This window comes from Calonectris borealis, chromosome 26 (genome assembly GCF_964195595.1).
Source record: "Calonectris borealis chromosome 26, bCalBor7.hap1.2, whole genome shotgun sequence".
Taxonomy (NCBI): Eukaryota; Metazoa; Chordata; class Aves; order Procellariiformes; family Procellariidae; genus Calonectris; species Calonectris borealis.
In genome coordinates, this window is record NC_134337.1 from 2,404,547 (window position 1) to 2,430,713 (window position 26,167).

Below are 26,167 nucleotides of genomic sequence, written 5' to 3' on the forward strand. Positions count from 1 at the left end.
TAACAGTCTTTCAGGGCAGGAGAGATGATGTGTGGTGTTGGGCTGTTGCATCCTGAAGCCAGTTCTGATTTCAGTATTGCTGCGCTCGTCCAGTTCTATCGTCGTTGCACTTTGCTCGGTTTCATCGGAGTTAGTTCATTCTTCATTAATCTGGGTGATTTTTACTGCTATACTGTTGATAGTAACCATAGAAATAATGATATACAATATCATATAACATTTAACATCATACAATTCAGTTCATTGGCTTTTTTCACCCAAAATCAAATCCCCTTGAGGTATACACCAGACTTCCCCATCCTTTCGCATCACCCACCAAGTGCACCCAGGTCCTTGAGCAAAAGCAATCCCACGGATGGGTTTTCCCTTGCCAGAGGCAGGAATAACCCAGACTGTCTTCCCCAGTGTATTTCTTATGTGCACGACAGGGACTTTATCTCCATCTACAGTACGTAAGAGTTGGATTGGGCAGGGCCAGCTCGAGTGACAGACCCCCTAGTGTTGACTAACCAGGTGGCTTTTGCTAAATGTGTGTCCCAATGCTTGAATGTCCCACCACCCATTGCCCTCAGTGTTGTCTTTAACAGCCCGTTGTATCGTTCGATTTTCCCAGAGGCTGGTGCATGGCAGGGGATGTGATAGACCCCCTCAATGCCGTGCTCTTTGGCCCAGGTGTCTATGAGGGCGTTTCGGAAGTGAGTCCCGTTGTCTGACTCAATTCTTTCTGGGGTGCCATGTCGCCATAGGACTTGCTTTTCAGGGCCCAGGATGGTGTTCCGGGCGGTGGCATGGGGCACCAGATATGTTTCTAGCCATGCGGTGGTTGCTTCCAACCAGTTCAACTGACTGTCTCCTTATCCTGCCCGTTCGTATGGCATCATTGGGTTTTGACTTTGAGTTCACCACGTGTCCAATGAAAGCAGATACTTGTGTGCAGAACTGACAACACGTTTATTTATCAAATGCTAGTCCATTCTTCTCTTCAAGAGGATTGCTCGGCTTGTTGGTCTGACACTTCAGTTAGAAAAGAAGCCGGACAGATGCGTCCTCTGCCTGTCAATATGGATATTGTCAACACTGGCTTTTGTCAAACTTGATGCTACTGAGATATCACAAGGTGGCAAATTTAGCTAACATAACTGATGCCCTAATAGATCTGGAGTCTTGTAACACTTGTGACAGCCCTAAATGATGCTGAATTAAAGAGTTTACCATGTGTTCCCTATTCAATCCATGCTATGTGAATTATAAACTGGTTTATAAATGTATATAAACTATTCTCGATGCAATTTTTAGTGATGAGTCATCGAAGGTGTGCATGTCCTACAAAGACTGGGTTCCACCTCTATGGTGATGCATACAAAATTAGTATTTTCAACCATGTAAAGCAAATTTGCAAGTATAAAGCCATAAGACTGTCTAAATTCACTGCCAATTATACAGCTTGCAAAAGTAAAGTTGGTATTAGACATGGTAAAACCTTATTTTAATTAAAATAGGGCTTCATGAGGGTTTGCAAGAATTTTGCATTCCACTCTTCTGATTTCTAGACATGAAACAAATTAATGCTTGATATTCTATCAGAGGTCCACCAAATCTTAGCCAATATTGCTTATTTTGTTTAAGAGGGGTTTTTTTGTTCAATTACAACCAAACCACAAAGACTTAAAATTCAAAACTCATCCAAAGTTTGAAACACCAATGTTTGAGGATCTATTACCATCATGTTTATAAACAGTGGTTGTTTTGTTGTTTTAAAACAGGTGAACGGCTCATTAAAAACTCAATTAATTGAAAGAGTAATATTTTCTAATGAGACCAAGTACAGAAAGTTTCATGATTAAAGAAAAATAGTTGAGTAAGAAAGAAGAGAGGGGTAAGTTACAATTTTGACAGGACAATTCAGAGCATGAGCAGAGTAAATCTTGCACAAAAGACATGTTTTCTGCCTTAGAGTACACACTCCACTGCCTCCCACCAGTGTTTACCACGCATAGGAGGGGAATTATTGTTCCTGCTAATTAACCCAATAAAATATTCAAGAAGTAAACGACTTAGAATTCTACATCTCATTTATAAAAGCGATATATCACTTATCACTGTAATATAACGAAAGACATTAGGATACAGATTTCTATGTTCTTGGAGTCTAGATCTGGGAAAGGATTTAGATTTAACTCAGACACCACAATTTTTGGAGATAAAAACTCAGAAGTTTAATACTCAGAACTTCTCCCATCAGCAGAAGCTGGAGAAATCATCACTTAGTTCTCCAGGGAAACCCAACCAGTCTAGAAAGCAGCTATTTCTCCCCTAAACATCCATCCAAAACAAGATAGTGTTGTCTGGGGAACAGGCAGGTTGTTCTTCACGTTCCCCAGGCTGTGCAGCTTCAAACGGAGGAACTCGGTCCTTAACTTGCAGCCAGGCTTAGCTGAAGCTGTGACCCAGGGCATGCTGTGAAACTAAAGTGCTGTAGTGAAGCCAATGGCTTGTAGTGAATAAGTCTTTTCCAAAAAAGCATCGTCCATAGGAAGCGTGGACAGGTGACTCCAAGTTCAGGGTCAGCTCCAGGCTTGCATCAAACATCTCCCTGATGGTTCTTTGCTGCATGGTCCTCTGCCTGTTTGCACTTGTTGCTGTGCTGAAGATGTTGAAACACAAATGATTCAGCACTGAAAACTCAGGACTAATAGGGTCAGTCACAGCAGCACTTCCCAGGCGGGATTTGCTCTAGCAGATGCCATGCCTTGGAGATGACCTTATTGAGGTGAGGCACGGAACTGCCCTCTGCTGTCACTCCTGGCAAAGACCCACTCGTCACCATCCAGGGTCAAGTCCTCCAGGATAAGGCTATAGAGTAGCTCCTGTTTCCAGCTAGCGATTTCAGCCCTTCAAGCCAACCAATGAAGTTGGTTGAACTGGTGAACACAATTAGCAGTGAAGGTTTCTTCTACAGCAAGGAAGGAAGCTGTCATCAACTCCACTGTTGTTAAAATGCTAAAGCAGCTCTGAAAACTCTGCATCTGATTGGGAAAGGTCTCCCCTGAAGCAGAAGTCACCGCAGGCAGATGACCTAATTTGGCCACCTACCTATGGTGTGATTCATCACAGCGTGCCTGTTTCCGTCAACTGTGACACAAACCAAAGGAAACGAGATCAGAAAAGACACCCACAGCCCTAACTCACAACCCTCAAAATGGGGGGTAAGATAAGCCTCATAAAGAAGGAAGAACGAGGAAAAATACCACCTGGACATACAGAGCAGCTTTCTGCATGTTAGAGAGGAGTGAGGGAGCCAAGGGAGGAGCAGGAGTGGCAAAAAAAATCATCAAGCACTGCTCCCTGTTGTAGGAAATGCACTTAAGGTGAGCCAAATTCAGATATTACCACTGCCAAACTGGAGTGGCTGTGCCTCACACCAGGCATGCACAGCAAAGACTCCATCACTCATCTCCATGCCATCACTCATCTCGCTCCAGAACTCAGCGATCTGCATCAGCAGAAAGCCGGGTGTATTTTGTTGGCTCAAAATCTGACCAATTCCACATGCAAATACTGTTGCCTCCAAGGTCAGGTTCCCCACAGCAGAGAAAAAGAAGATGGAGAGACAAATACTTTCTTTCAGTAGTTCATTTTTGCTGAGCAAGTCTTTTTGCCATGAGGTCACAAACTAGACCTCGGTCCTTTGCGTCACAGGAACTTCTCCATTGCTACTCTGTCAGCCAGAAGCAGATGTCTTAGAGCTCAATTGCCCTTGCAGTTTCCTGCTCAAACAGTGCTCCTACTCCTATTTCAACTCCTTAGCAGACACAAACCCTATTCCTTCCAACCGAAGACCAGACCTTGCAGCTGCTTTGCAACAAAAGGAGTCCCAAAGAGGCTCCTTTGATTGCTGACCAGGGCCACCTGCGTGGTTGGAAGTCTCTCCTCCTAGGGTGGATGCCACTCTGGCTGCATGCATGTTCGTGACCATTGAGCATCCGAAGTCATCTCCTGCACCACAATGTTAGAGGTGATGCTGAACAGCAAAAGACATTCGATGGCTGCTGCTGGTCCTGTCTTCTGCTGTGCTAGGCGTTTCCCAAGACTCACGATGAAGCTCAGGTGACACAAAGCACTCCAAGGTAGAGATGTTTTAGGTAACCAAAGACCAGCCCATTTAGGGCTTGAAGGCAATGACTATGCCTTAAGACATGAGGCAAGAACCAGCTCTGCATTCCTGTGGCCACCTGCACTGGGCTACAACACTGCAGAGGCGGATGCAATAAATCCCTTTAGGCACGGGAAGGAACCCCGTTAAAGAGATGATGGATGCCGGGAGGCTTCGGAGCAGCAGTCATCTTCCCCGAAGTAACAAGCACTGCGTTGGCCTTCTCCCCCTCGTCAAGGGGTCGGTAACTGCCTTTCATTCTGGTCATCCTTTGCAAATCATTGGGTTGGCTGAAGAGCTAAAATGTCAAGGAACATCAGCACCTCCAGGAGCTCGATGCAGGCTTGGCGCCGCAGGAGGGTACCACCAGCCTCTCGGATCGGTCTGACAGTCCTTGCAGCTTTTGTATTTACTGTAGAAGCAGAAGGCAGTGCCGCAGTACTGCAGGTCCTGTAGGTCACCAGCAGCGTTGGAAGATGCTGCTGGGACCAGTGTTTGGCCTCCTCCTGGTGCACATGGGTCCCGAGCTGCTTCTGTGCTAGGTCCACGGATGCTTTCAAGGTGAAGGAGTTTGGATGCACTGGATTGCTGCTGGAGTTGTCTGGCAGCCAGGTTTCCAAAGAGGACAGATGGATGGCAATTGTGATAACAGATTGCTCTACAGACCTTACATTTTCATGTCAGAAATAATTTTTATTTCTTTTAAAACTAAAAATAGTACCTACAGTGATTAAAAACCCACTCCAATCCCCCCACCCCCACCAAAACCCCACCCATTACAGAGATAATTGACTAATCCAGCCTTGTGAAACTTCACAATGAGACATTTCAATGGAAGGGTACATTTTTACATGCGGTACATGATAGAAATAATATCTACCCTACAGTTGTAGAGGAATTAGCCAAGAAGGAGAGTGATGGTGAAGAAAGCTGTACATCAGCCCTAATTCAGTGAGACATTTTGCAATGTTGCCCTTAAAATGCGTGGGAAGCCCCATTTAAGTCGTAAGAACTACACACCCCCTTACAACAGGCTGCATTCTGCTGTATCTCCCCAAACTGGGGACTGCAAGCACAAACTGTGAGCTTAAAAACCTTACCTGAAAATCCCTAAACCTCTGTCTCTACAAGACAGGCAAATCAAGCTTTTAACACTGATGTGTGATCACATTAATGCGCATATATTCTTCAACTGACATTTATCTGTGTCCTGGTTCCGGCTGGGACAGGGTTAACTTTCTCCCCAGTAGCTTGGGGGCTGTGCTGTCTTTCGGGGTTGGTGTGAGAGGAGCCTTGATGGGGAGACTTTTGGTTTCTCTTTTCAGCCTCCCACGCCCTGCCAAGTGCAGGGGAAGCTCCTGGGGGGGGAGCACAGCTGGGGCGGTTGACCCAGCTGGCCATGGGGTATTCTATACCATGTGACATCACGCTCAGGATAATAACTACGGGGGGGGGGGCTCGGCCCCCGTTCGTGACACATGGTCGGCGAGCAGTTGCATTGTGCATCGCCTGCTTTGCATATTCTGTTCTTGTTGTTGTTCTCATTGTTATTATTACTGTTCTACTTCATTTCATTTCAATTATTAAACTGTTTTTATCTCAACCCGGGAGTTTTCCTACTTGTGCCCTCCCGATTCTCTCCCCCATCCCACCGAGCGGGGGGGGGAGGGGGGGTGAGCAAGCAGCTGCGTGGGGTTTATTTGCTGGCTGGGGTTAAACCACAGCAATCTGGCATGTTGGAAAGACTAGTATTTATCACTAAAACTATTTATACAGATGCATGAACATCCAGTGGATTTGAACAATTCTATAGCATCATATCCTGACAAAACCAGTCACCTCTTGAATTTACCTAACAGCTGCAACAAACGGCTTGTAAGCCACTCACAGACAGACAATTTCCTTCAAAATAACTGCACTGACAAACACATTCAAGATACAACACTTTTCTTGGAGTGGCACTATCTGCAGGGCAAAGCAGTGAGTACAGTTTGTCCAGTTCAGCTGGCCTCTGGCTCTCCCCTTTTGCCATTTTTTGGTTCCCCACGGGTAATCCCTGACAGGATCTCGGTTTGTTCTCTCATCCTGGCCACTTTTCCTTTTGATACGTTTTCTTCAGAGTGGTCACGCTTTACCTTCATTTCCATCGGGTCATCTGTATCATCTACGGCAAGAAGGAAAGAAGAGTTAAAAGTCTGCAAGTCCTTCTCTGACTTCAGTGCAACAGCCCACAATGACAGCAGCAGGTGAAGTCACAAAGCATGCCAGAAAATGCTTCTATTTACAGGCAACAAGAACAACGCTGGGAGTAGGGGACTCTGGGTCTCAGATTTTGGCTTTCCATATCTCCCAAGAGCAATCACGACAACATTTACTCCCCTATACCAAAGGGTTTGTGGAAGAGCTGTCAGCATACATTGGTTATATCTGGAAGGTACCAGTGTGCAACCTCCTGGGTACATTAGTACGCACAGGATTGGGAACAATTAATTCCTTCTGACCACAGCAACTGAGGCAGGAATATTTAAGACTCCCCTTGGCTGCTGCATGTTGGGTTTCTGTAATATATACGGAGGCTGCTATGACATACCGTTAAATACAAAAGCGTTGCTTCACTTTCCTTCCTACGGAGGATTCCTCTGAGGCTACAAGCTCATCACAGGCCCTAGGACTTCAATTTTAAAAGCACAGGTGCCATGTAAGTGGAACATCTCTGTGATTGGAAATACCTAATTAATTCAGGCTAGCCCAAAGTTTGAGTGTTCCAGCCTGACCTGATAATTACCGGTTTGTTATGCATGTGCTTAACCTATTTAGAAAACAAGGTCAAAAGGTAAATTTCCTAGAGCAACTCAGCTCTCAAGGGCTTTTTGCTAATTAGCGGTCAGTGGGAATCTCAAAGAATTCCTGCTACAGGGCAGGGTAGATCATGGTAAAAAGGACAAACAACGATGCTCTGGTTCGCAAGAGGTGTGGGCAGAACTGCAGAGATTTCTGCACCTTGGAGATACACCTCTGTTTGGTTTAACCAACTCCCCCCATTTATATACTGAGTATGACATCATATGGTATGGAATATCCTTTTGGCCAGTTTGGGTCAGTTGTCCTGGCTGTGCCCCCTCCCAGCCCCTTGTGCACCTGGCAGAGCACGGGAAGCTGAAAAGTCCTTGACCAGCGTAAGCGCTACTTAGCAACAGCTAAAACATCAGTGTGTTACCAACGTTCTTCTCATACTAAATCCAAAACACAGCACTAGGAAGAAAATTAACTCTATCCCAGGCGAAACCAGGACAACCTCGCCAACCTGGGGGCTGGAGATTCTGTTTGTGCAGACCTATGGAGGTAGAGAAGGTCTGCTTTTGGGAAGGCATTCCTCCAGCAGGCACAAGCAAGCTCCCATCCTGCAAGAGCAGCCAGAAGGGAAGGGACGCTGCTCAACCTCTGGTTTCCCATTTTAACAGTAACTGGAAGAGCAGCACATGGTGTTGGTAACCAAGAGGAAAGGCGTCCTAGAAATCAACACAAAACCAACCCCCAAAGCTGGTGACAGCCTCTGCATCGCAGCGCACCGAACCTCCAGTGCTGCAGCACCTCTCACCTCTCGTGAGCTGGGCTGTTCCGTGCTGTTCCTCTCTGACCTGTTTCATCAGCTGCAGGTTGTGATCGCTGGCTTCCTTGTGGTTCACCATTGGGAAGGGGTAATCTCGACCTGGTGCAACATGGAGACAGCAGCCTTCACAGAACTAGTCAAGGACGTTTCATTGGATTTGCACCAGGGCAAATGCTTGCAGCTTTTCTTAAAATAAATGGCATCTAAGACAGACCACCTGACTCACTCTTCAGAAGTGCCTATTTCTCTCCATCAAAGAGTAAGAGCTCCCATTTCGACATAAGCTTATAAGAGACTTCAAAGATGCATTAGAGCAAGCGTAAAAGCACAAGATGTTCAGATACTATTTAAAGACAGCCAAGTATCCGAGACAGATAAATGCAAAGGCAACAACTTGGAGTGATCCGATAGTTTTAGGACATGAAGTTGAGGCAAAAATATGTACTCTGAAATTAGACTCCAGTAAAAAACTTTAAAGGAGAATTGATAGAAGGTAGACTGCTGGATTAATCCATTTTCAGAAGATAAATGCATGACTTGCGTTGGAAGTGTGACGCTTCCATCTCACGCATGTAATTATTTTGGGCAGCAAAATCCTTAGCAAGGTATCCGAATGAATTACCTATGATACACCCCGCTTGCTTCTGCTCCTCTTCAGATGCTGTCCAGGGCTCGTAGATGTACTTGGAGGGAAAGTTCTTTAGTATAGGCAAGTATTTCCTACAAAACAGGAATAATACGGGTTTTTATAACCCTGCAGACAAATACTCATACATTTAAGAGAAGTGTAAACCAACCTATGCCATATTAATTCTTGGTGATCATATCGATACTACAATCCTTGGGAAAGTTCTCATTCATTTTGCACAAAAGAAATGTTTTTATGTTATGAAACCCTCCGTAGGGTGGTAGCTTCCAAAAGTTAACTTTACAGCAAAGAATAAATGGGTTGATTTAAACATTACTTCAGTTTTTATTTCATCCAAAATATTTTGGTGTTTAACATTTTCACTGACATTTCATCCTAAACCTCAATAAATTTCAAAAACAAACTAATTAAAAAAAATCTAAAAAATTCTCACAGAACAGAAAAGTCATTTTCTGCCCCACTCTGTCAGTTATGTCAGCGTGGGCTTCCCCTCGACAAGACACAAGGCTAGACAGGATGTGAGGAAGAGGAGATGTGGGGGAATTGAGTTGTTTGCTCAGACATCAACACAGCCTGCTCCTATTGCAGCCCGCTGTAAAATCACCCACTGCTTATGAGAAAGCCCACCAATACCTTATCTAGCGATAAGGAAACGGAGACTTTGAAGAAAAGAGGACTCACTCAGAGTGGAAAATAACACTTAAGTGCCTGAAATGAATCAGACCGCCTACAAAACAGCACAGACTGGAGCCGGGGGAAGCTGTGGGAAGTTTTACTCAAGCCCTTTAGAAAGAGGAGTCAGCCTGGTGAACAAACATGGTGCTGGAGCCGACAGATGCTCACAAATCAACACAATGCCCTGCTCAGTCATCACCTGTGCGACCATGGGGATGTCTCTTTGCTTCTCTGTGCCTCAGTTTCCTTATGCGTTAGATAAAATCATTGCTACGACCCCTGTTTCACAGGGGTATGTGTTTCAAACAGAGCGAGTTCATCAGCTCCTGCTCCGAGAGGAGCCAGGGAAGCGCTAACGGAGCAGACGGCGCCATGCCGTGCGTCGCCCTACCGGATGTACTGCCCCTCGGGGTCCGTGCGCTTCCCAAAGCGGACAGGGCAGAAGATCCGTGTGTACCGGTGGAAGAACGCGCTGGCCGACAGCCACATCCAGTTCCCAGCGTTGATGCTGTAGTCAGCATCTAAAAGCAGCTCTTCAAACACCTGCACTTCAGGGACGAGAAAGAGAGAAACACCCCTGAAGTGGCTGCCTTCTTGGCAAAAAAAAAAAAAATAAAAAATCAAACAGGCTGGGAGATGAAGGGTGAAGCTCGGCACTGTGCTGGTCTGGGCTACCCTTCTCACGGGGCACACAGGCAAGGCTCTCCTGCAAGACAGTTTGTCAGAAGGAAGCTAGAGCAGGACCGAGTGATAGAGCAATCCAAAGCCCAAAGGTCTGGCTTTGAGGCCTGCTGCAGACTGAGCAGGGCTCCAATATCCTCATCATCCAAAATCATCAGGCCTTGGGGATGGGAACACCCTCTCACCGCTGCACCCAGCGCAGCAGGGCTCAGACTCGAGCGAGAGACGACGGGATTTCATAAACCATGAGATTTCTAGTGAGGCTCAGTAACGAAGCACGGCTCTACAGTACCACCGCCCGCTGCCAGGCTCACGTTTTGCAGGCGTTTCTCAAGGTCAGCCAGAACAGAGAAAACCAAAAACCAGAATTGAACCTTCATGCCCTCTTCCCAGCTGATCCAAAGGTCCCCCCGCGTCAGGAAGCAGGCAACAGCGTGCCGAGCAAGGTGATGGATCCAGCCTTCCTGGTGCAGCTGGGTCATAATCGCGTCGATCCACGGGAACCCCGTCTGTGCCTGCAGCAGAAAAGAAACATCAGCCCTCCTGCACGAAGCTTCATTACGCTTCTTTCCTACACACTCAAATAGCCAGCAGGGAACAATCCCAGGGCAACAGAAAAACTCTAAACTGAAACACAGCAGCTGTGGCAACGCATCCTGTTACCGTTTTCCATTTGTGGAGCCTCTCTGCATCCTCATACCAGCGGATCTGAAGGCAGATGGGGTTTCCAGCCATTTTGGTGAAGTTTGGTGTTGCTGATGCCACCGTATAGAAGAATTCCCTCCAGAGAAGCTGCCCTTGGAGGGACACCGGGGGCAGAGAGTGATGCTTGGCCTGCAAAAGACACATGAGGTGAAATCTTCAGTTCAGCTATACCATTGCAATCTTGCTCGTTTTGTGATTGTCAGGCCCATAAAATAAAGATTAATCTAACTACACTCCTGGCTTCATGGCACTTTACCGTGAAACCCAAAGAAATCAAAGATCTGAAGCAATGCTATATGCCCAAAAGCAAAGGTGAACTCTGTTAGACCTCAGTGTTACCTCAAACATTCTCCATCTACCTTCCAAAATGGTGTCACACTGGGATTTCTTAAACCAAACATGCGTTTATTAACATATTAACTGCTCAGCTAGCTGAATTCAGGTAGCTCAGCCATGTCTCAAGAGATACTCTTAAGAAGGAGGTTCAGGGAGACCTTGGTTTTCTTGGGTTGTTTTCAGCCATACTTTTTCTTAAGAATCAAACAAGTTTTCAGAAGTTGGTTTTGGCTTATGCTATAGTTAAAACTTGTCTAAGATGAAAACAGATGCTTTCTAAAAACAGAACTGCTTGAACAGGCTGAACTGATCAAAAACTTCACTTAAACATCAGGCAAACGTCTTGAACTCCCTGAATTTTAGGAGGGTTTTCCTGGACTTCCCTGCTGCTTCCAGGTCTCATTGCTCCCTATTTATCATATAAAATTTAATTGGGAAAAGCTCTATACATTCACAGGTGTTTCACCCAACATATAAAGCCACTCACAGATTTCATAGGATGCTGTGAGAAGACATTAGCAAAGTAGCATTTTTTGATGCACCAGGTCTCTACCAAGATGATCCGAGTGTTAAATCCTTGCCTCACATGCCAGACACGTGAGAGTGCTGGATTTGCTTAACTATGACCAATTATTATCTTACCTGAGCATAAATGTTTGACAACCTATAAAAAAAGGTGCGAACTGACAGACAGCCCAGACTGAAATATGGGCTCAGGCCTGTGGTGCTTGGAAGCAGCGAATTTGGGATTGTTCTCGGTTTGGTAAAACTTGCCACCCAGCCCTAAAATGAAAACAGAAATCCAGGGTCAGGCAGTACAAGGTGACACATGTCCAGCTAATGAAACAGGGAAAAAACTCTTGGCAATTGGCTTCTGCATCACAGAAGGTCTGTTCAATGTCATGCCTGGAAAATGCTCCCACCGCCCATCCTCCCACAAATGCCACCATCAAGGACAACAACATCCTGAGACCAGGCTGCCATCCTCCTCCAAGATCTCCAAATACACAGACCTCCTCCAAGCCCAACGTCAAGGCCACGTCTCACCCGTGGGTGCTGTGAAGCTCTGCTCTCCCCAGAGAGCCGGGTGATTTTGTAACATGGGGAACAGCGCTCTCGGTCCAACAGCATCGCACTGAAGATTTTTTCCACTTTATGAAATTGGGAGTGGGTAAAGCATCTGCTTAAAAGCAGCCAGCACCAAGGCAGGCTCGGCTGCCAAGAGCTAAGCCCTGGCAGGGAAAAACTCAGCTAGAGCTGGAACAGCTGAGCGGGTTCTTGACGTCCAGACACAACCACACGTAAAAGGAGCAAGGTGGACACTAACCGCAGCCCGTCTAGAGCCACCCTCATCACCCATGCAAAATCAAGGCTGACCTGGTCAGTCAAGTGTTGCTCCAGGCGCTGTAGCCCTTCGGTCTCCCCTCCTCTCCAGGGGGAAAGGCTCTCCGGGGGGATCTTCAAATCCACGGGGAGAGGCACCCTGTAACACTCAGCCAGGGCCGGGTCAGGGGGCCTACATCTCCTAATGTGAGAGAGAGGCCTCTTTCAAAGAGGGAACCGGAGCCAGAAGAGGGAGGAAGACCCCTGCCCTTGCACAGGCCATGATCGCCTCTGTGGCAGCACAGCCAGAGCAGAGGGGAAGGAAAGCACAGCCAGAAACCCCAGGCTGCACTCTCCTTGGGGAGGACAGAGCTCGTCCTGCAGTCGCTCCAGGTAAGCCTAGCCTAAACTGGGGGAAGAGGAACAGACCCACCAGATTACAGCTGCAGCCCCCACAGCTCAGACACCCCTCTTGCTTCCCATCCGCTACGTAAGGCTCGGAGGCACCTCCTCTCCAGCTTCCCCCAGCTCTCATCCATCCCTGGGGGGGACCTAAGAGCCTCCTCAGTCTCTAAGCATAATTATGGGGCACTGGCGCTGCCTCCAAAGGCCGCTCCAGCTCCCGTGCCTCTGAGGAGAGGTTGCTCTGGGAGAGGATTCATAGGGAAGGAGGCAGATCAGCGCCCTGGGCCGCCTCCCCAGCTGCTCCTTCCTAACCAAGGTGGGGGCTCTCCAAGCCCACACCTCTGAGCAGTCCCCCCACATCTCCTCCGCAGCTTCAGCTGCTGAGGCTTCCCCAAGGCCTCTGCCCCCTGTGAGGCTGGAAGAGCATCAGGGTATGGTTTTCCCTCCCTGTAAAACACAGAGAAGGTTCAAGGAAGCGTCAGTGGTATGCAGACTTAGAATGACAGAATCATTAAGGTTGGAAAAGACCTCTAAGATCATCGAGTCCAACTGTCAACCCAACCCCCCCATGCCCACTACACCATGTCCCCAAGCACCTCATCTACACGTCTTTTAAATACCCCCAGGGATGGGGACTCCACCACTTCCCTGGGCAGCCTGTTCCAAGGCCTGACCACTCTTTCAGGAAAGAAATTTCTGCTAATGTCCAGTCTAAACCTCCCCTGGCGCAACTTGAGGCCATTTCCTCTCGTCCTATCGCTGTTACTTGGGAGAGGAGACCAACCCCCACCTCACTACAACCTCCTGTCAGGCAGTTGTAGAGCGCGATGAGGTCTCCCCTCAGCCTCCTCTTCTCCAGACTGAACACCCCCAGTTCCCTCAGCCGCTCCCCATCAGACTTGTGCTCCAGGCCCTTCACCAGCTTCGTTGCCCTCCTCTGGACGCGCTCCAGCACCTCCATGTCCTTCTTGTGGTGAGGGGCCCAGAACTGAACACAGGATTCGAGGTGCGGCCTCACCAGTGCCGAGTACAGGGCACGATCACCTCCCTGCTCCTGCTGGCCACACCAGTTCTGATACAGGCCAGGATGCCGTTGGCCTTCTTGGCCACCTGGGCACACTGCCGGCTCATGTTCAGCCGCTGTCGACCAGCACCCCAGGTCCTTTTCCTCCGGGCAGCTTTCCAGCCGCTCCTCCCCAAGCCTGCAGCGTTGCTGGGGTTGGTGTGGCCGAAGTGCAGGACCCGGCACTTGGCCTTGTTGAACCTCATACATTGGCCTCGGCCCATCGATCCAGCCTGTCCAGGTGACTCCTCAAAAACCACGAATGAACTCAGATATCAACAGAGATCTTTCTACTTACCTGGAAAAAACTGAGCTCAGCTCTGTTGCAGACACCTACAGAAGAAGGGGCCAGTGCATCTCTCAGAGCACTGACGTAACACAGGCCTGCTGGGAAGCATGTGAACCACTTATCTCTCATCATCATTAATTTAAAAAGTGCAAATAAACAAATTGGGGAAAAAAGGGGAAAAAAAACAGTGCAAGAAAAAATATAGGAACTGATATAATCCAATACTTACATGGGTCTTATCATCGGAGGACAACATCCTTATCAATGAGGACAACATTCGGGAATTAACAGGATTCCCCCAAGATGGGAAGACCTAAGCCCAGGTTACCGACACAGAGCTGAGGTCACGCGGGAGGCGCCTGACACAAGTCCCAAGTATCTGCAGTCCCATCCCCAGTGGCCAGCTCTCTCCTACCCCCATCTTACCTCCCTTTGGATCACTGACCTCTCCTCATGCAGAGCTAAACATAAGACACCTTGACTCTGAGCTGCTTCTCAAGTCCTGGGAGACGTGAACTCGGTCCCTCCTTCCCATACAGCAGAGGGGAGGAGAGAAAGATTTAAAGCCAGAAGGGAACAGTATGGTTATTCCACCGAACTTCCTGCATAAAACAAACTACAGTGGTTCATCCAATTCCTGCCTTGAATCTTGATTTGTGAGGAAGCTAGAGCACGCCCTTGAGAGACCGACCTGTAATTCCCTAGTGATTCCTCTGTTAACCTTTTATGTACCTTAAAAGTCTGACTCAATGTGCCTTGCAAAAGCTCTTTGGGCTGTGCCCCCTCCCACCAATAGCAGAATCACATCCCCTGTACATACAATCGATAACCCTCCGCACATAGAAGTAGTGCGTCGTAACACCTAAAACACCTCATGGCCCTGGCTCTTCTTTCGGACAGAGAAAAAGGACCTGCAATTTCCTGCTGTCTAGGTGTTACTTACTGGAAGTCTTCAGCTGTAAGGTTTCGGACAGGCACCTCGGGGTCGCCGAGCAGAGACAGAATGTGAAGGAACCTCTTGTATGTTAATGGGGGGGTCCCACCGTTCAGATCCAAAATCCTAAGTAAAACAAGATCACTTTTCACCATAATATAAACCAAGAAGGAAGCTGGAGCTGCCGGTGGATAGGAAGGTGACAGCACAGGCCAGAACAGCCCCAGTCCATGCAACTGAGTGTGGAAATCACAGATTTTACAAGTAAAACCTCTCTGGGTGAACGTACATCCATCCTGAGAGCCATCTCTCAGGACTTGAGACAACAAACTTGGGACCAGGATGCCAACCATGGCTTCAACTGGGCAGCTCTGTACAGCCAGACATAGCCGGGATGGCAGAGTGCGAGGTGCAGGACACCTCTGGGGCTGCCAGAGGCAGTCTGATCACAAAAAAAAACGGGTTCAGGGCCGTAAATAATTCTTCTATGTGAGCAATCACCTGTGCAAACAGACAGCTTGAATTCAAGACGGCAAGTCACACACATCCATTCATTTACATAAATTAGGGGCTTTCCAGAATTGGAGTGTTAAGGCTGTTTTAGCTATTACTGATCACCTCCCTATGATTAATTTCAATATCTTCAATCATTCAGCTCTGCATAACAGTTTGGATCCAAGTGTATCCAGACACCAGTGAAAGTTGATTAGAAAGATATAAAAAACACTGTCACAAAAATTTTACATGAAAGTCCTATTAAATTAAAGAATTTCTTCCACTCTGTTTAAAGGAGTAGCTAATGTAAGTTTTGAAGTGAATTAAACTGCCAAAAGGGAAAAAATTAACAAATTCTTTAGGCTGAAATCACAGTCCAACATCCTAACACCCGTGCAAAATCTCTTCTGTTACTTCCAGCAGACCAACATGCAAAAATTCTCCGGCAAACAGTGCTACATTCATCTCAGGTAGTCCAGTTTTCTCAAACGGAACACATTAGGATCCAGAAAGACCGAGACACTTGGCCTTTTCTCCCTGATGCTTGCTAAATCTAGAATTAAACCTTCTTGGAGATACCTCACTGGTCTACGGGGCAATCACGTACCGTTTGGTGTCGTACAGACTGTGGCCCACCAGAGAAAGCACCTCAAAGCCCAGCTCTTCTCCCAGACGTCGTATGTTGGCCTCCATTTCCTTGTAAAACGGTTCCATCTCCGCATCCAGAGTCACTTGTGTGATATTCCACTTCTGGATGTGATCTCTAAGAACAGACTCGTACTCTCCTTGAATAACCAGCAAGCAAGAGCCCAGCTGACACAAGTTTTTCTGGAGATCCTCCAGGGACTGCAGCAGAAAATGCCACCGCAGGGCCCCGATGTGCATCACAGACGTCATGAACTTTCTGTCCAGGATGTAGACAGGGTAAATGACCTCCGAGGACTCCAGCGCGGCCAGCAGCGTTGGGTTGTCATGAAGACGAAGTCCCTTCCGGAAAAGATGAATGGTGCGGTGCGGCATCCTGGCTGTTCTCCTCAGATCTGCTGAAAGAGGAAGGGAACCGTTGGCTTTGGGGATACACAATCCCTATTAAAGAACAAGGTCAATTAACAGTTAGAAACGGAGCTCCAAACAGCCCTCAGCTGTTTTTACTGCAAATCTCTTCTGCTTTTTGATAATTTTTCGTGAGAGAGAGAAGTAGAAACAGGACCAAACCGCTCTCCTCAGTCAAGTCCCACCATTCAGCAGCTGTATCACCACCTTGCTCCACACAGAACGGCTTCTTCCCCAAATGAATCACTCAAGTCCTTAAATTAAATCCCTAAATTAAATTACATCCCAATAGCGCTCACCAGAAGGAAGGAATCAAAACAGACAGAGCTGCCAGAGCTCCATTTACTGCAAAAACATTTTATAACCCCACAGACGTGGTCATCAGCAAACCCTCCGTAAGTCAACAGCAAGAAGATGATTCAGGGAGCGCTGCCTCCATTCGTACACAACGGGCTGCAGGGAGAACAGCTCTGCAGGAGCTCATCTCATCAGAGACCTGATACAACACCCTCTGGCAGTGAAAACCCTTTCTGGATTGCAGCAGGAGACATCTGAAAGACACGGCATGTTTCCTCACTAACAAGACTGTTCAGGCTTCAAGGTGAAACAAGGCACAGCAAAGCACAACGCCGATACCAGAGCATAATATCTCAATTCATCGGTTTGCCATAGTTTTTAATCCATCCTTCCTAGCCCCAGGAGACCTCATGGTGCTTCTAAGTGTCAGGAGAAGCCCTCCTGTCTCCATAGCAGAGCTGGGTGGCGATAACTGCACAAAACTACTTTTTTTCTAAGATGGGGCTGATGTAGGGATTAGCAGACATTCATTCCCCTTTGAACTGCTTCAGCTGAGCTTAGAGGACAGGCAGGAGGGCCGATCTTGGCTCTCAGTCTGGGCAGAGTCAGAGAAACTGCCCCACAACTGCTGGCTGCTCTGCTCACGGGGTGATGGGCTCAGCAGCTGGCAGAAAACGAAACGACGAGCCCAGCTGCCACCTTGTGTTTGTACCAAACCCAGCGACGTCTCCCCAGCTGGGTCTCTCCCACGTACGAGGGGGGAAGCTCAACGCCCACCTCCGACATGGGTCCACGCCTGCTTCTGATTCAAGCCTTACCACCCAGAGAAGCATTAAGAGATTAGGGATTCGCAAAGAACCAAACACTAATCTCTAATCCAGTTCAGATCTTCCAGCCAAACTGCTCCGCTCGCACCCTCCCAAATGGCCGCAGTAGGTGACTTGGCCCCTTGACCCCGCTCAATCCACAATCAACAGCTTTACCGGCCTCATAAAAGATGATCTGACCTGCCCTGTTCCCAAAAACACGCGTCAGCGTCACTCAGTTGCGCTCCCAGGCCGTGACACAGCCCATTGCAACCCCCTGATAAGCGAACCCTGCAAATTCACAGGCTCGCGAGCGCTGGGCAGCACCGTGCGTAGCCGAACATGGGGGTTTGGGCTTTGCGGGGTGCTCTTCCTTGCGCCCCAGCTCGGGCACCGCCCTGCCCGCACGTCCTGGGAGAACAGGAAAAACAAGGTGACTCTCCCGCTGCTCGGGGGAGCCCCAGCTGGCACTTTTGGGTAGCAAACCATGCAAAGGGTTCCTCTGCATCCCGTGGCAGGAGCACAGGACCAGCCCGCACCAGCTGGCCTCACCAAGGGGCTGCCCCAAGTCAGGGGCTCCACAGCCCCCCACAGCCTGTGGGGCCTCCCCATACAGCCTATGGGAACACCGCCATCTCAGGACACAGCCTATGGGGCTCCCCAAGCCCAGGGCTCTGCACCCCCACATAGCCTATGGGGTCACCCTGAGCCCAGCACCCCACACAACCTATGGGGCAACACCAAACTTGGGGTCCCACACAACCCATGGGGCCACTCCAAACCTGGGACCTCCCACAAAGCCCATGGGATGGCCCCGAGCCCAGGGTTCCAGGGGAGGTGGGGGGTCCAATGGGGTGGGGAGGGGCCCAACCCATCCCTTCCAGTGGCGTCATCCCCTGCAGGGCTGGTGGGGCACTGGGACTGGGCAGGGACTGGGAGGGACTGGGCACAGGGCAGGGGGACACCAGGCCAGGGCTAGAAGGGGCCTGGGTGGGCTGCGGGGCCGGGGTTAGGAGCAGCTCTGGGGATCCCAGCGCAGGGGACTGGGGGAATCAGAGCTGGTGGGGAGCAGGGGTTCCAGAAAAGGGGGCTGGGCCACGCTGGGGAGGGAGTGAGCCCAGAGCCGAGGAGGTGTCAGGGCCGGGCGGGGAGCTGGGACCCGGCCCTGGGTGGCAAGGACCAGGGGGGATGGCTGGTGCGGGCCCGGCAGCGCTACGGGTGGTGTCGGAAAGGAGGTGGTGGCTCAGCACCAAGGGACAGCACCCTCGGACACTCCTGCCCCGTCAGGAGGAAGGGGAAGATCCTCTGGGTGACGGGGGGAGGGCACTGTCTGTCGATCGACTTTCTGTTCGGATTTATCCACCGTTACTCTTCTAACTCTCCGTGAACTGGTGACTTGAGGCCGTTCAGCCAGCAAGGCCGGGCAGACTCCCTGCCACGTCTGCGTTACTTCTGTTCATCAAAAATCAACCACCGCGGGCAGAAAATATACCTCGCACCTGATGCATCCCCACACTTCGGGAGAAGTACACCATGACACAAAGCAGGGAAAACCCCAAATCAGACAACTGGGCCTTACCTCGAGGGTTACCCGGCTGACGCCGCGGGGTCTTTACAACATGTCGCCCCAAAAAGAGGATGCCACACAACCGCTGATCACGGCTCTCCCGACGATAAGCATTTCTCTCTGCAGGCAGAGATCTGCTGGAGGGAGGCAGCGGTCGTCAGAGCATCTCCATCCGGATCCAGCTGTGCTGCTCCTGTTCCTACAAGCGTTAAGAAATTAGTTACCCAGGTTTAAACACTCCTAAATACCATAAATACATGCCTCGAGGTGGATTCTGCATCAAAGACGGTCTGAGCGACTCGAGGCTTTTGTGTCATTCCTGGGAGAGGAGGAGGATGATGGCAGCCGGTTCACCGCCCTCCGCCCCGCCACCCCTTGGAGCCGGCAGAGCAAGACAGGGCACGTACGGACCGAGGCCCAGGAGCTAGGAAGGAAAACTTTTAACAGTTTAATTTCCTCTGCGGGCACTCTTGATTGTCCAGCTAAGTCAAATCACGGATGTTCTCCTTGGCTGTAAGCCTGTCCACTTAGAAACGATAGTAATGCAATTATAAAGCTTTAAATACACGTCAGCCAGCTGGAAAAGCAGCCTCGCAGCTGCCCTCCGAAACTGCAGGTTGGGCTTTTGAAGTGGAATAATTGTCACTGCTAAGTTGTTTAACAGTGCACTGATTTGACAGGCTTAAGAACAATTCCTTAACTGGGATTTAGGAAGAATCCAGAATTTTTTGCATTAATTTGGTTACACAATCCCAGTCTCCACACGGAGCCAGACCTGGGGCTGCTGTTGATCCAACCCCTCTGTGTTATTTCTCTTGTTCTAACAGCTTAGGTGATAAATAAAGTGCTATATACAGCACTCGATACGAGAAAATGGCATTTTAAGTCGCACCAGGAAAAGAGCCCCAAAACCAGCCCCGTGTAGGGCTTGGCCGGCTCTTCCCCCACAGCCCGCGGCTCGGGGGCCCCTGCCCGTGTGGGGGGACGGGCCGGGGCCCTCAGACGGGCGGGGAAGGGACGAGGACGGGAGCGGAGGGGGCGACCCCCGCGCCAACCCCGCAGCGGGCGGGGGGCGAACGGCCCGGCCCGGCCCCACGCCTCCGCCGCGGCTCCCAGCGCCCGCGTTTACCTCATCCCCGTGGGCGCGGTGGGCCCGGCGCCCGGTTGCTCCCGGAGCCCCGCGGTGCCCGGTTACACAACGCCGGCCGGGGGAGGAGGGGCCGGGCCGGGCCGCCGCGGTTACGCAAGGGCCGCTCGGCGGGGGGGGCCCGGGCCGCCCCCACCGGGGCCCTGCCCGCTGCCCGCGGAGGTTTAACGCGGTTTGGGGCCGCCGGGCTGGGGCCGGGGGCGGCGGCCGGGGGCGTCCCATGGCGGCGGGGCGGCCTGGGCCCCCCGCCCCGGGCCCGCTCCCCCCCCCGCCCCGTCAGCGCCCGCGGCTCGCCCCCCGCTGTGTAAGCCACGCCCACTCAGCGGCCTTTTATTAAAGGGGCGGGGCTTGTACTCCCGCCTGCAGGGCTCTTCCAATGGCAGCGCCCTTCCACTTCGAATTCGAACGGCCGCCGCCGAGGGGGCGGGGCTGGGCGGTACCCAATCAGCGTCGGCGTGTCAGGGCTGCCCGCGAGGCGTCCCCCCTCGTTGCTAGGCGCCGGGGGAAGTCCCGCCTCCGCCGCGCTCTACCCGGGGCCGCGCCGGGTGTGTGAGGAGGGGGCGTTAAAGCGGGGGTGCGGTCGCTCGGGGGGGTAATTAGGCTGAGGGGGGAAGCAGCGAGGCTGTGGGGAGGCTGTTCCTGGCGGGATTGTGAGGCTGGGGGGCTCTTGGGGGCGTTAAGGCCGTGTGAGGCCATTCCCATCCTTGGGGGGGGCAGTTAGGTCGCGGGGGGGGGGCAGCCCTTGTCCGTGTGAGGGGATAATTAGGCTGAGGGAGAGGAGCCTTCCATGGGGAGGGTCCTCCATGGAGGTAGTCAGGCGGGGGGGGGTGCGGCTGGACTGAGGAGGAGTCAGGTAGTTCCTGGGGGGGGGGGGGGGGAGGGACAGGGAATAGGCCGCGGGGGTGGCTTCTGGTCTGTGTGGTGCTAATTGTGCCCAGGGGAGGAGGGTAAGGCCTTGGGGGGGGGGGGGCGTAGTTAAGCCGGGGAGGGATTCCCCCTCCCTAGGGCGAGTGGGTAGGTCTGAGGTCGGTTGTGTGAGCCAGGTCCCCACTGTCCCCCCTCAGGGTAGGCTGGGGGGTTCCCTGCCCGTGGGAGGTGGGGGTGTGAGCCCAGGAGGAGGTTCCCTGTCCATGGAGATGGGGGGGGGGGGGGGATACAACGAGATCCCTGCCTTGGGGGTGTCATGGGCATTCCTGTAGTAGGGAGTATCCCCCCCCTGAGGCAGCTTTGGGTTTTCCTGTTACACAGGGAGGGAGAGCGGGGTGCCTTTGGGGTGGGAAGAGGGTCCTGTCTGCTGGGGGGGGTTGGAGGAAGGGGGCATCGGTGGGTATCCCCATCTGAGGCACCTCTGGGTGCCCCAGCAGGGCAATGGGTACCCCTGTCCATGAAGGGACAGTATTTCACCCTAAAGGGACAAGGGTCAGCCCGGGGCAGGTGTTACAGTCCCGTTGGGGGTGTGGAGCCTGGCCGTGGACTGGGAGGGTTTATTAGACTCAGCTGGGGACTGAGGAGTAGGACTGATTATAAAGGGTGGGGATTTGGTTCTCCTCCTCCAGCTGGGTGGAAGAGCAGCTCCAGGAACAGGCTCCTGAGACTCTCGTTATCACATCAGGATAACAACTTGAAACCCAGGTTAATTCTCCTTAGCCAAAAAAAAGTCTCAATATTAAGTGCTATTTTTGAAAAGCTAATTTTGCCAGCAATAAAATCCAATCTCTTAGAGTATCAGCACAATGCAAAGAGCATCGCGACTGAAGAGGGAGCTCTCCCTCTTGACCACGGAGCCACCTCCAGGCATCACCTGCTGGCAAAATGAAAACCAGCTGGATGACCTACGAGCACGTATGTACTTCTCTGGTGGGACTTCTCTATAAGTAAGGGATGTATTAGAGTTCGCTGCTAGATCTGGATTTGCTGGGTGGCATGTACTTTATAGGCTGCGTGGAATTTGGGAGAACGCTTCGGGAGTTTTTTGTTTTCCTTTAAATATGGCTTGGCCTGTGGCTTGGTCGGTCTGCCTACAGTTTTGATTGCCGTGGGGTGAAACTGGTCTCAGATAAGATGACGGGTTTTTTATTCCTGGGTCTGAGCAGTGTTAGAGCTCTGTAACTGTGGGAGGTGTGTGGAGACTGTTGGACAAATTCAAGTGATTTTGAATGAAATGCTCATGTTTTAATCTTGCTTTGAAAGAAATTTTAGGAGGTGCAGACACACCATATGAGAAAGGAATATTCAACCTGGAAATAGTTGTTCCTGAAAGGTAAGTGGGCAACGACATCTAGTTAAGTAGCTGGTGTAGTGCTTCTTTCAAATATAAGTTAACTGATATAAGATATTTGATATAAGTGCTACCATTTTCTTTAGCCTCCCAACAAAGAATGTGGTTGATTAGGTGAGACCCTTCATTTATGGAATGTAATTATTATTTCCATTGGCTGATACACTTATTTCACACTGGACATCCTAAGATGTATGATTAACAACCTAAAAGCACTATGACAAGATCTCTACCTTATCATATTGTCTTAAAGCTTTCTGGAAAGGAGCTCTTTCATGAGTAGAAAGTTTCCTATCACGTTTGCTTCTTTGTGGAAAGCTACCCAGGAAAGTGCTAGTCAGACACGGCTGGAAGCATCAAAGGCAGAGTACTGCCTCCTCCAAAAATTTGTGGGGAACAATGTCACTTAGTAAACGGCTGGGAGAAGGAAATAATGGCATTGCTTGGGTGATGAAGCAACGGGCGTACAAATATAAAAATAATTTTTTGTTTCTTAACACTTATCCCTTAAAGGTACCCGTTTGAGCCCCCGAAGATTCGCTTTCTGACCCCTATCTATCATCCTAACATTGACTCCGCTGGAAGGATTTGCCTGGATGTTCTTAAATTACCACCAAAGGTAAGATAGTGCTACTTTGGCATGGGTAAGGGAGCCTGAAGAGGATAACGAACTCCTTATCTTTTTCTTGTAAAAGCCTTATTGAATGTCTGTTTGCTACTGACTTATTTACACAGGAGCACAGGAGTAAATTTTTGAGTGACATCTCCTTTGTTTAAAGACTAGAATGTGACCTTCTTTGTCCCGTAAAAGTTTCCAAGGTTTTAAGGGTTGAAGTCAAAAGGCATTAGGTGGCCCTGTGAAAACGGGCCACCCCAATACCGACCCGCGGAGATGCACAGGGTGCAGCCTGTGGTCGTCAGTCAGGCTTCCTCGGGGAGGCCACGGCCCGTGTGTTGAGAATGGATCTCATTCCGTGTGTTTTCCGTGGGGGTTTCAATGCTCTAAGTCCTGAGGCAGCTTGTGGGCAGGTTGGGTTTAAACGCTGCAAGTCCTGAGATTCCTCTAGGCAGCCCGTGGGCAGGTTTCTTTCTGCTTAACTGCTTCTCTCGCCCCGTTTCCTTGAAGGGTGCGTGGAGACCTTCCTTGAACATCTCCACACTGCTGACCTCCATACAGCTGCTGATGGCGGAGCCCAACCCTGACGACCCTCTCATGGCAGACATAGTACGTGAGCTCCTCTTCCTCTCTTGTGGCCATGGCGCAGACTGGGAAGGAAGAGCGTGTTAGATTTAGGCTGTGCTTCCACTTCACTCGCTCTGGATTAACACGCTGGCACGTTACTAGCAGTGTAGCTTGATCTGGATCAGGCCTGGGGACGTGACGGCGTCTCCCTGAAGCAGCTGGGGCGTGCGGTACAGGGTTTATGCCAGCAGTGGAAAAGGGATGGTAAAGGTCTTGTCGTCAATCCTGCCAGTGCAAATGGCAGTGTGCGCTCTTCAAGCAAACTAAAGCAAGCGAAATGAATTTTATGCTTCATGCTGATTGTAGTGGCTTTGGTCTGGTTCTAGGAGTCCTAAAGCCAGACCTTAGTCCTAGCTTCTTGGTGTGGTTTGCATGAAATCAAATCTCTGTCTTGTCTTGCCCGTTACGTTTAGTCCTCGGAGTACAAGTACAACAGGCAGCTGTTCCTGCTAAATGCCAAGGAGTGGACTGAGAAATACGCAAGCCAGCAGCCGAGGGTAAGAAACACGCTCTGCTCTCCCAGCTGCGCGTAGCTCCATCTTTGTGAACAGTCTTTCCCCTCTCAGTTTGCCTTTCACGATCGCTTTGTGCGGCTGTCTCTGGCAGCGTTCTTGCTTTCCTCCCCTTCTGTTCTGTGGTTTGAATGTGTATTTAATTTCATTACGCTTTTTTTTTTTAAGATCATTAGATCCAAATAAATGTGTTCATTCAGGAGTAATTGCAGTGCTTTTCAAGAAGAATGAAGGACGAGTAAGACTGCAGCCTGATAAAACCCCTCCCCAGGGATCCCGCAGCCCTGTTTCTTTCTCAGCTCTGTTCCTACCAGACTCCCTGTTCTGCTGTGGTTGTGCCTTATGCTCGGCTACGCCTGTTCTCCATCTGCTCATCCCTTCCCTGACGGGTCTCCCTAATCCCCGGCGGAGTGCAGCCTTCCTGCCATCACCCCTCCTCTTTTCCTGCCTCCATTCTGCACCCTGATTTATCTCACAGAGGAGTCGCACACAAATAAATTGCACTTAAGCAGATCAGAACCTGTTCCCGAAGATCAGTTATGTTTGGACCTTCCCCCTTACCTGGGTGCTTTCCCTCCCTGCACCTGATTTGGACAACATGCTGTCCGAGGGGGGATCTCTTCTACCTGGCAGCCCCGCGAGCGGTGCTCACTGCTCCAGCTCTGAGCACATTTGCAGGTTAATTGTGCGGGTTGTTAAAAGGGCTGGGGGTGCAGAGATCTTTACAGCAACACGCGTAGCCCCAGAGAGACCTGGCTCATACGTGTACATGGCACTTCTAGGCTCAATCATTATCCTGCTCTCCCGGCATTCCCCCATCCCAAAATTTCCAGCAGTGGGAGCAGGATAATGAAGGGTCACTGCGTAAAAGCCAGAAGCACGGTCAGTTCTGATCGTCATGGAGCGCAGGGTGTTCCAAGGTGCACGCCCACAGAGCTGGGAATGCACGGCGGTGCTAATGGCTGTAAAACTAAATTATTCACAGCTGTTACTTTTATTTCTTGTGTTATCACAGGCTTCCAAGCCTTTGGAAGAGAAAATAAACCAGAGCGAAACAAGTATTGCCAATGAATCTACCGTGCAGAAAAGAAAAGGCAGTAATATCGGCAAGAAGGAGAAGAAATCGCGCCTGGATTCCTAGGTGGTTTTTGTTCTTGGTGTGGCTGTTGCATTTGCTTTCGCTGTCCTTTTCTTTATACACAGGAGTACCTCAATATTTTAACCAGTATGTAGCTGTAGCAGGCTTTGTTTTTTCTATTTCCTAAGGTTTTTTTGTGAAAAGTTCCATTATATAAATAAAATAGAAAGCTTTGATTTATACATATTTTTACGTTTTGTGTGGAGTTTTTTGGAATATTCCGAAGAAAAGGAAAATTGGAAGGACCGGTTCAGCTTCCGATTTCCAGCTTTCTCTCAGAGAAATAGCACCGAGTATTTCAGTTTCCATTTTACTGTCCCTGCCTCAGAACAAACTGAGAGCAGGAGCTGAGCCACAGACACCTTAGGCCTACTTTGTGGAAATCCTTCTCTAGTAAGGGCTTCATTTTCCTTGCAACATCAAGGCTACTAAAGGATAAGTCGATCATTAAAACTTAAGACCCCTAAGACTGACAACTCCCGCTCTCTAGAGCAGCCTGTTAGATTCCAGGTGCACCTTGGACCATTTAACGTGTCTCCAGGAGGTGGCCGGTGGAAGGCACCAGCTGAGAGGGATGAAGAAAAGCCCAGAGGGTTCCTGGAGGTGTGGAAGAGAGCAGGGTGCCAGGGAGGCACTGCGCAGGGCGAGAAGCCGGAGAGATTAGGAGGGAGGAGGACAGGTTGTGGTGCAGCAGGTCAGAAGGTGCACGGGGGGCAGGACTCCCCGTCACCAGAGCTGTTTAATTTTGTGAAGACCCGTGGCAGATCGTAGTGGGAGCAAGTTTGATGCTCAGCCTCCTGCTCTGCAC

The 26,167-nt window shown here is 50.1% G+C and overlaps 2 protein-coding genes across 9 annotated transcripts; one reads left to right on the plus strand and one right to left on the minus strand.

The window, feature by feature from the left end:
• Positions 1-4,829: 4,829 nt before the first annotated feature.
• LOC142093378 (cryptochrome-1-like) lies at positions 4,830-20,456 on the minus strand. 6 transcript variants are annotated; one of them, XM_075174495.1, is made up of 13 exons: positions 20,171-20,453; positions 19,054-19,240; positions 16,671-16,922; positions 15,926-16,358; positions 14,833-14,949; positions 12,187-12,334; positions 11,452-11,592; positions 10,432-10,602; positions 10,143-10,283; positions 9,479-9,630; positions 8,386-8,483; positions 7,752-7,862; positions 4,830-6,317 (listed from the first exon to the last, which is right to left on the minus strand). In XM_075174495.1, exons 4-13 carry the CDS (start codon positions 16,336-16,338, stop codon positions 6,154-6,156), a joined length of 1,656 nt encoding a protein of 551 aa, XP_075030596.1. In that variant the 5' UTR covers positions 16,339-16,358; positions 16,671-16,922; positions 19,054-19,240; positions 20,171-20,453; the 3' UTR covers positions 4,830-6,153. The 6 variants fall into 6 exon arrangements, with proteins under 6 accessions (XP_075030596.1, XP_075030595.1, XP_075030594.1 ...); XM_075174494.1 differs by having other exon boundaries at positions 15,926-16,361; XM_075174493.1 differs by lacking the exon at positions 16,671-16,922.
• A 176-nt stretch (positions 20,457-20,632) lies between these two features.
• Positions 20,633-25,548, plus strand: UBE2T (ubiquitin conjugating enzyme E2 T). Of its 3 annotated transcripts, XM_075174189.1 has the most exons (8): positions 20,646-20,733; positions 21,745-21,820; positions 21,910-22,030; positions 22,379-22,448; positions 22,980-23,085; positions 23,593-23,691; positions 24,123-24,206; positions 25,237-25,548. In XM_075174189.1, exons 3-8 carry the CDS (start codon positions 21,922-21,924, stop codon positions 25,360-25,362), a joined length of 594 nt encoding a protein of 197 aa, XP_075030290.1. In that variant the 5' UTR covers positions 20,646-20,733; positions 21,745-21,820; positions 21,910-21,921; the 3' UTR covers positions 25,363-25,548. The 3 variants fall into 3 exon arrangements, with proteins under 3 accessions (XP_075030291.1, XP_075030290.1, XP_075030289.1); XM_075174190.1 differs by lacking the exon at positions 21,745-21,820 and having other exon boundaries at positions 20,633-20,733; positions 25,237-25,547; XM_075174188.1 differs by having other exon boundaries at positions 21,745-22,030.
• Positions 25,549-26,167: the final 619 nt, after the last annotated feature.

Coding starts and splice junctions, on each gene's coding strand:
- UBE2T (XM_075174190.1), top strand. CDS start 21,922: ATGCAAAGAGCATCGCGACTGAAGAGGGAGCTCTCCCTCTTGACCACG. Junction 23,086..23,592: donor TTCTTAAATTACCACCAAAG/GTAAGATAGTGC, acceptor GTTTCCTTGAAG/GGTGCGTGGAGACCTTCCTT. Junction 23,692..24,122: donor ACCCTCTCATGGCAGACATA/GTACGTGAGCTC, acceptor CGTTACGTTTAG/TCCTCGGAGTACAAGTACAA.
- LOC142093378 (XM_075174493.1), bottom strand. CDS start 16,338: ATGCCGCACCGCACCATTCATCTTTTCCGGAAGGGACTTCGTCTTCAT. Junction 12,335..14,832: donor CTTACAGCTGAAGACTTCCA/GTAAGTAACACC, acceptor CTCTCACATTAG/GAGATGTAGGCCCCCTGACC. Junction 9,631..10,142: donor GCTGGGAAGAGGGCATGAAG/GTTCAATTCTGG, acceptor CCTGAAGTGCAG/GTGTTTGAAGAGCTGCTTTT.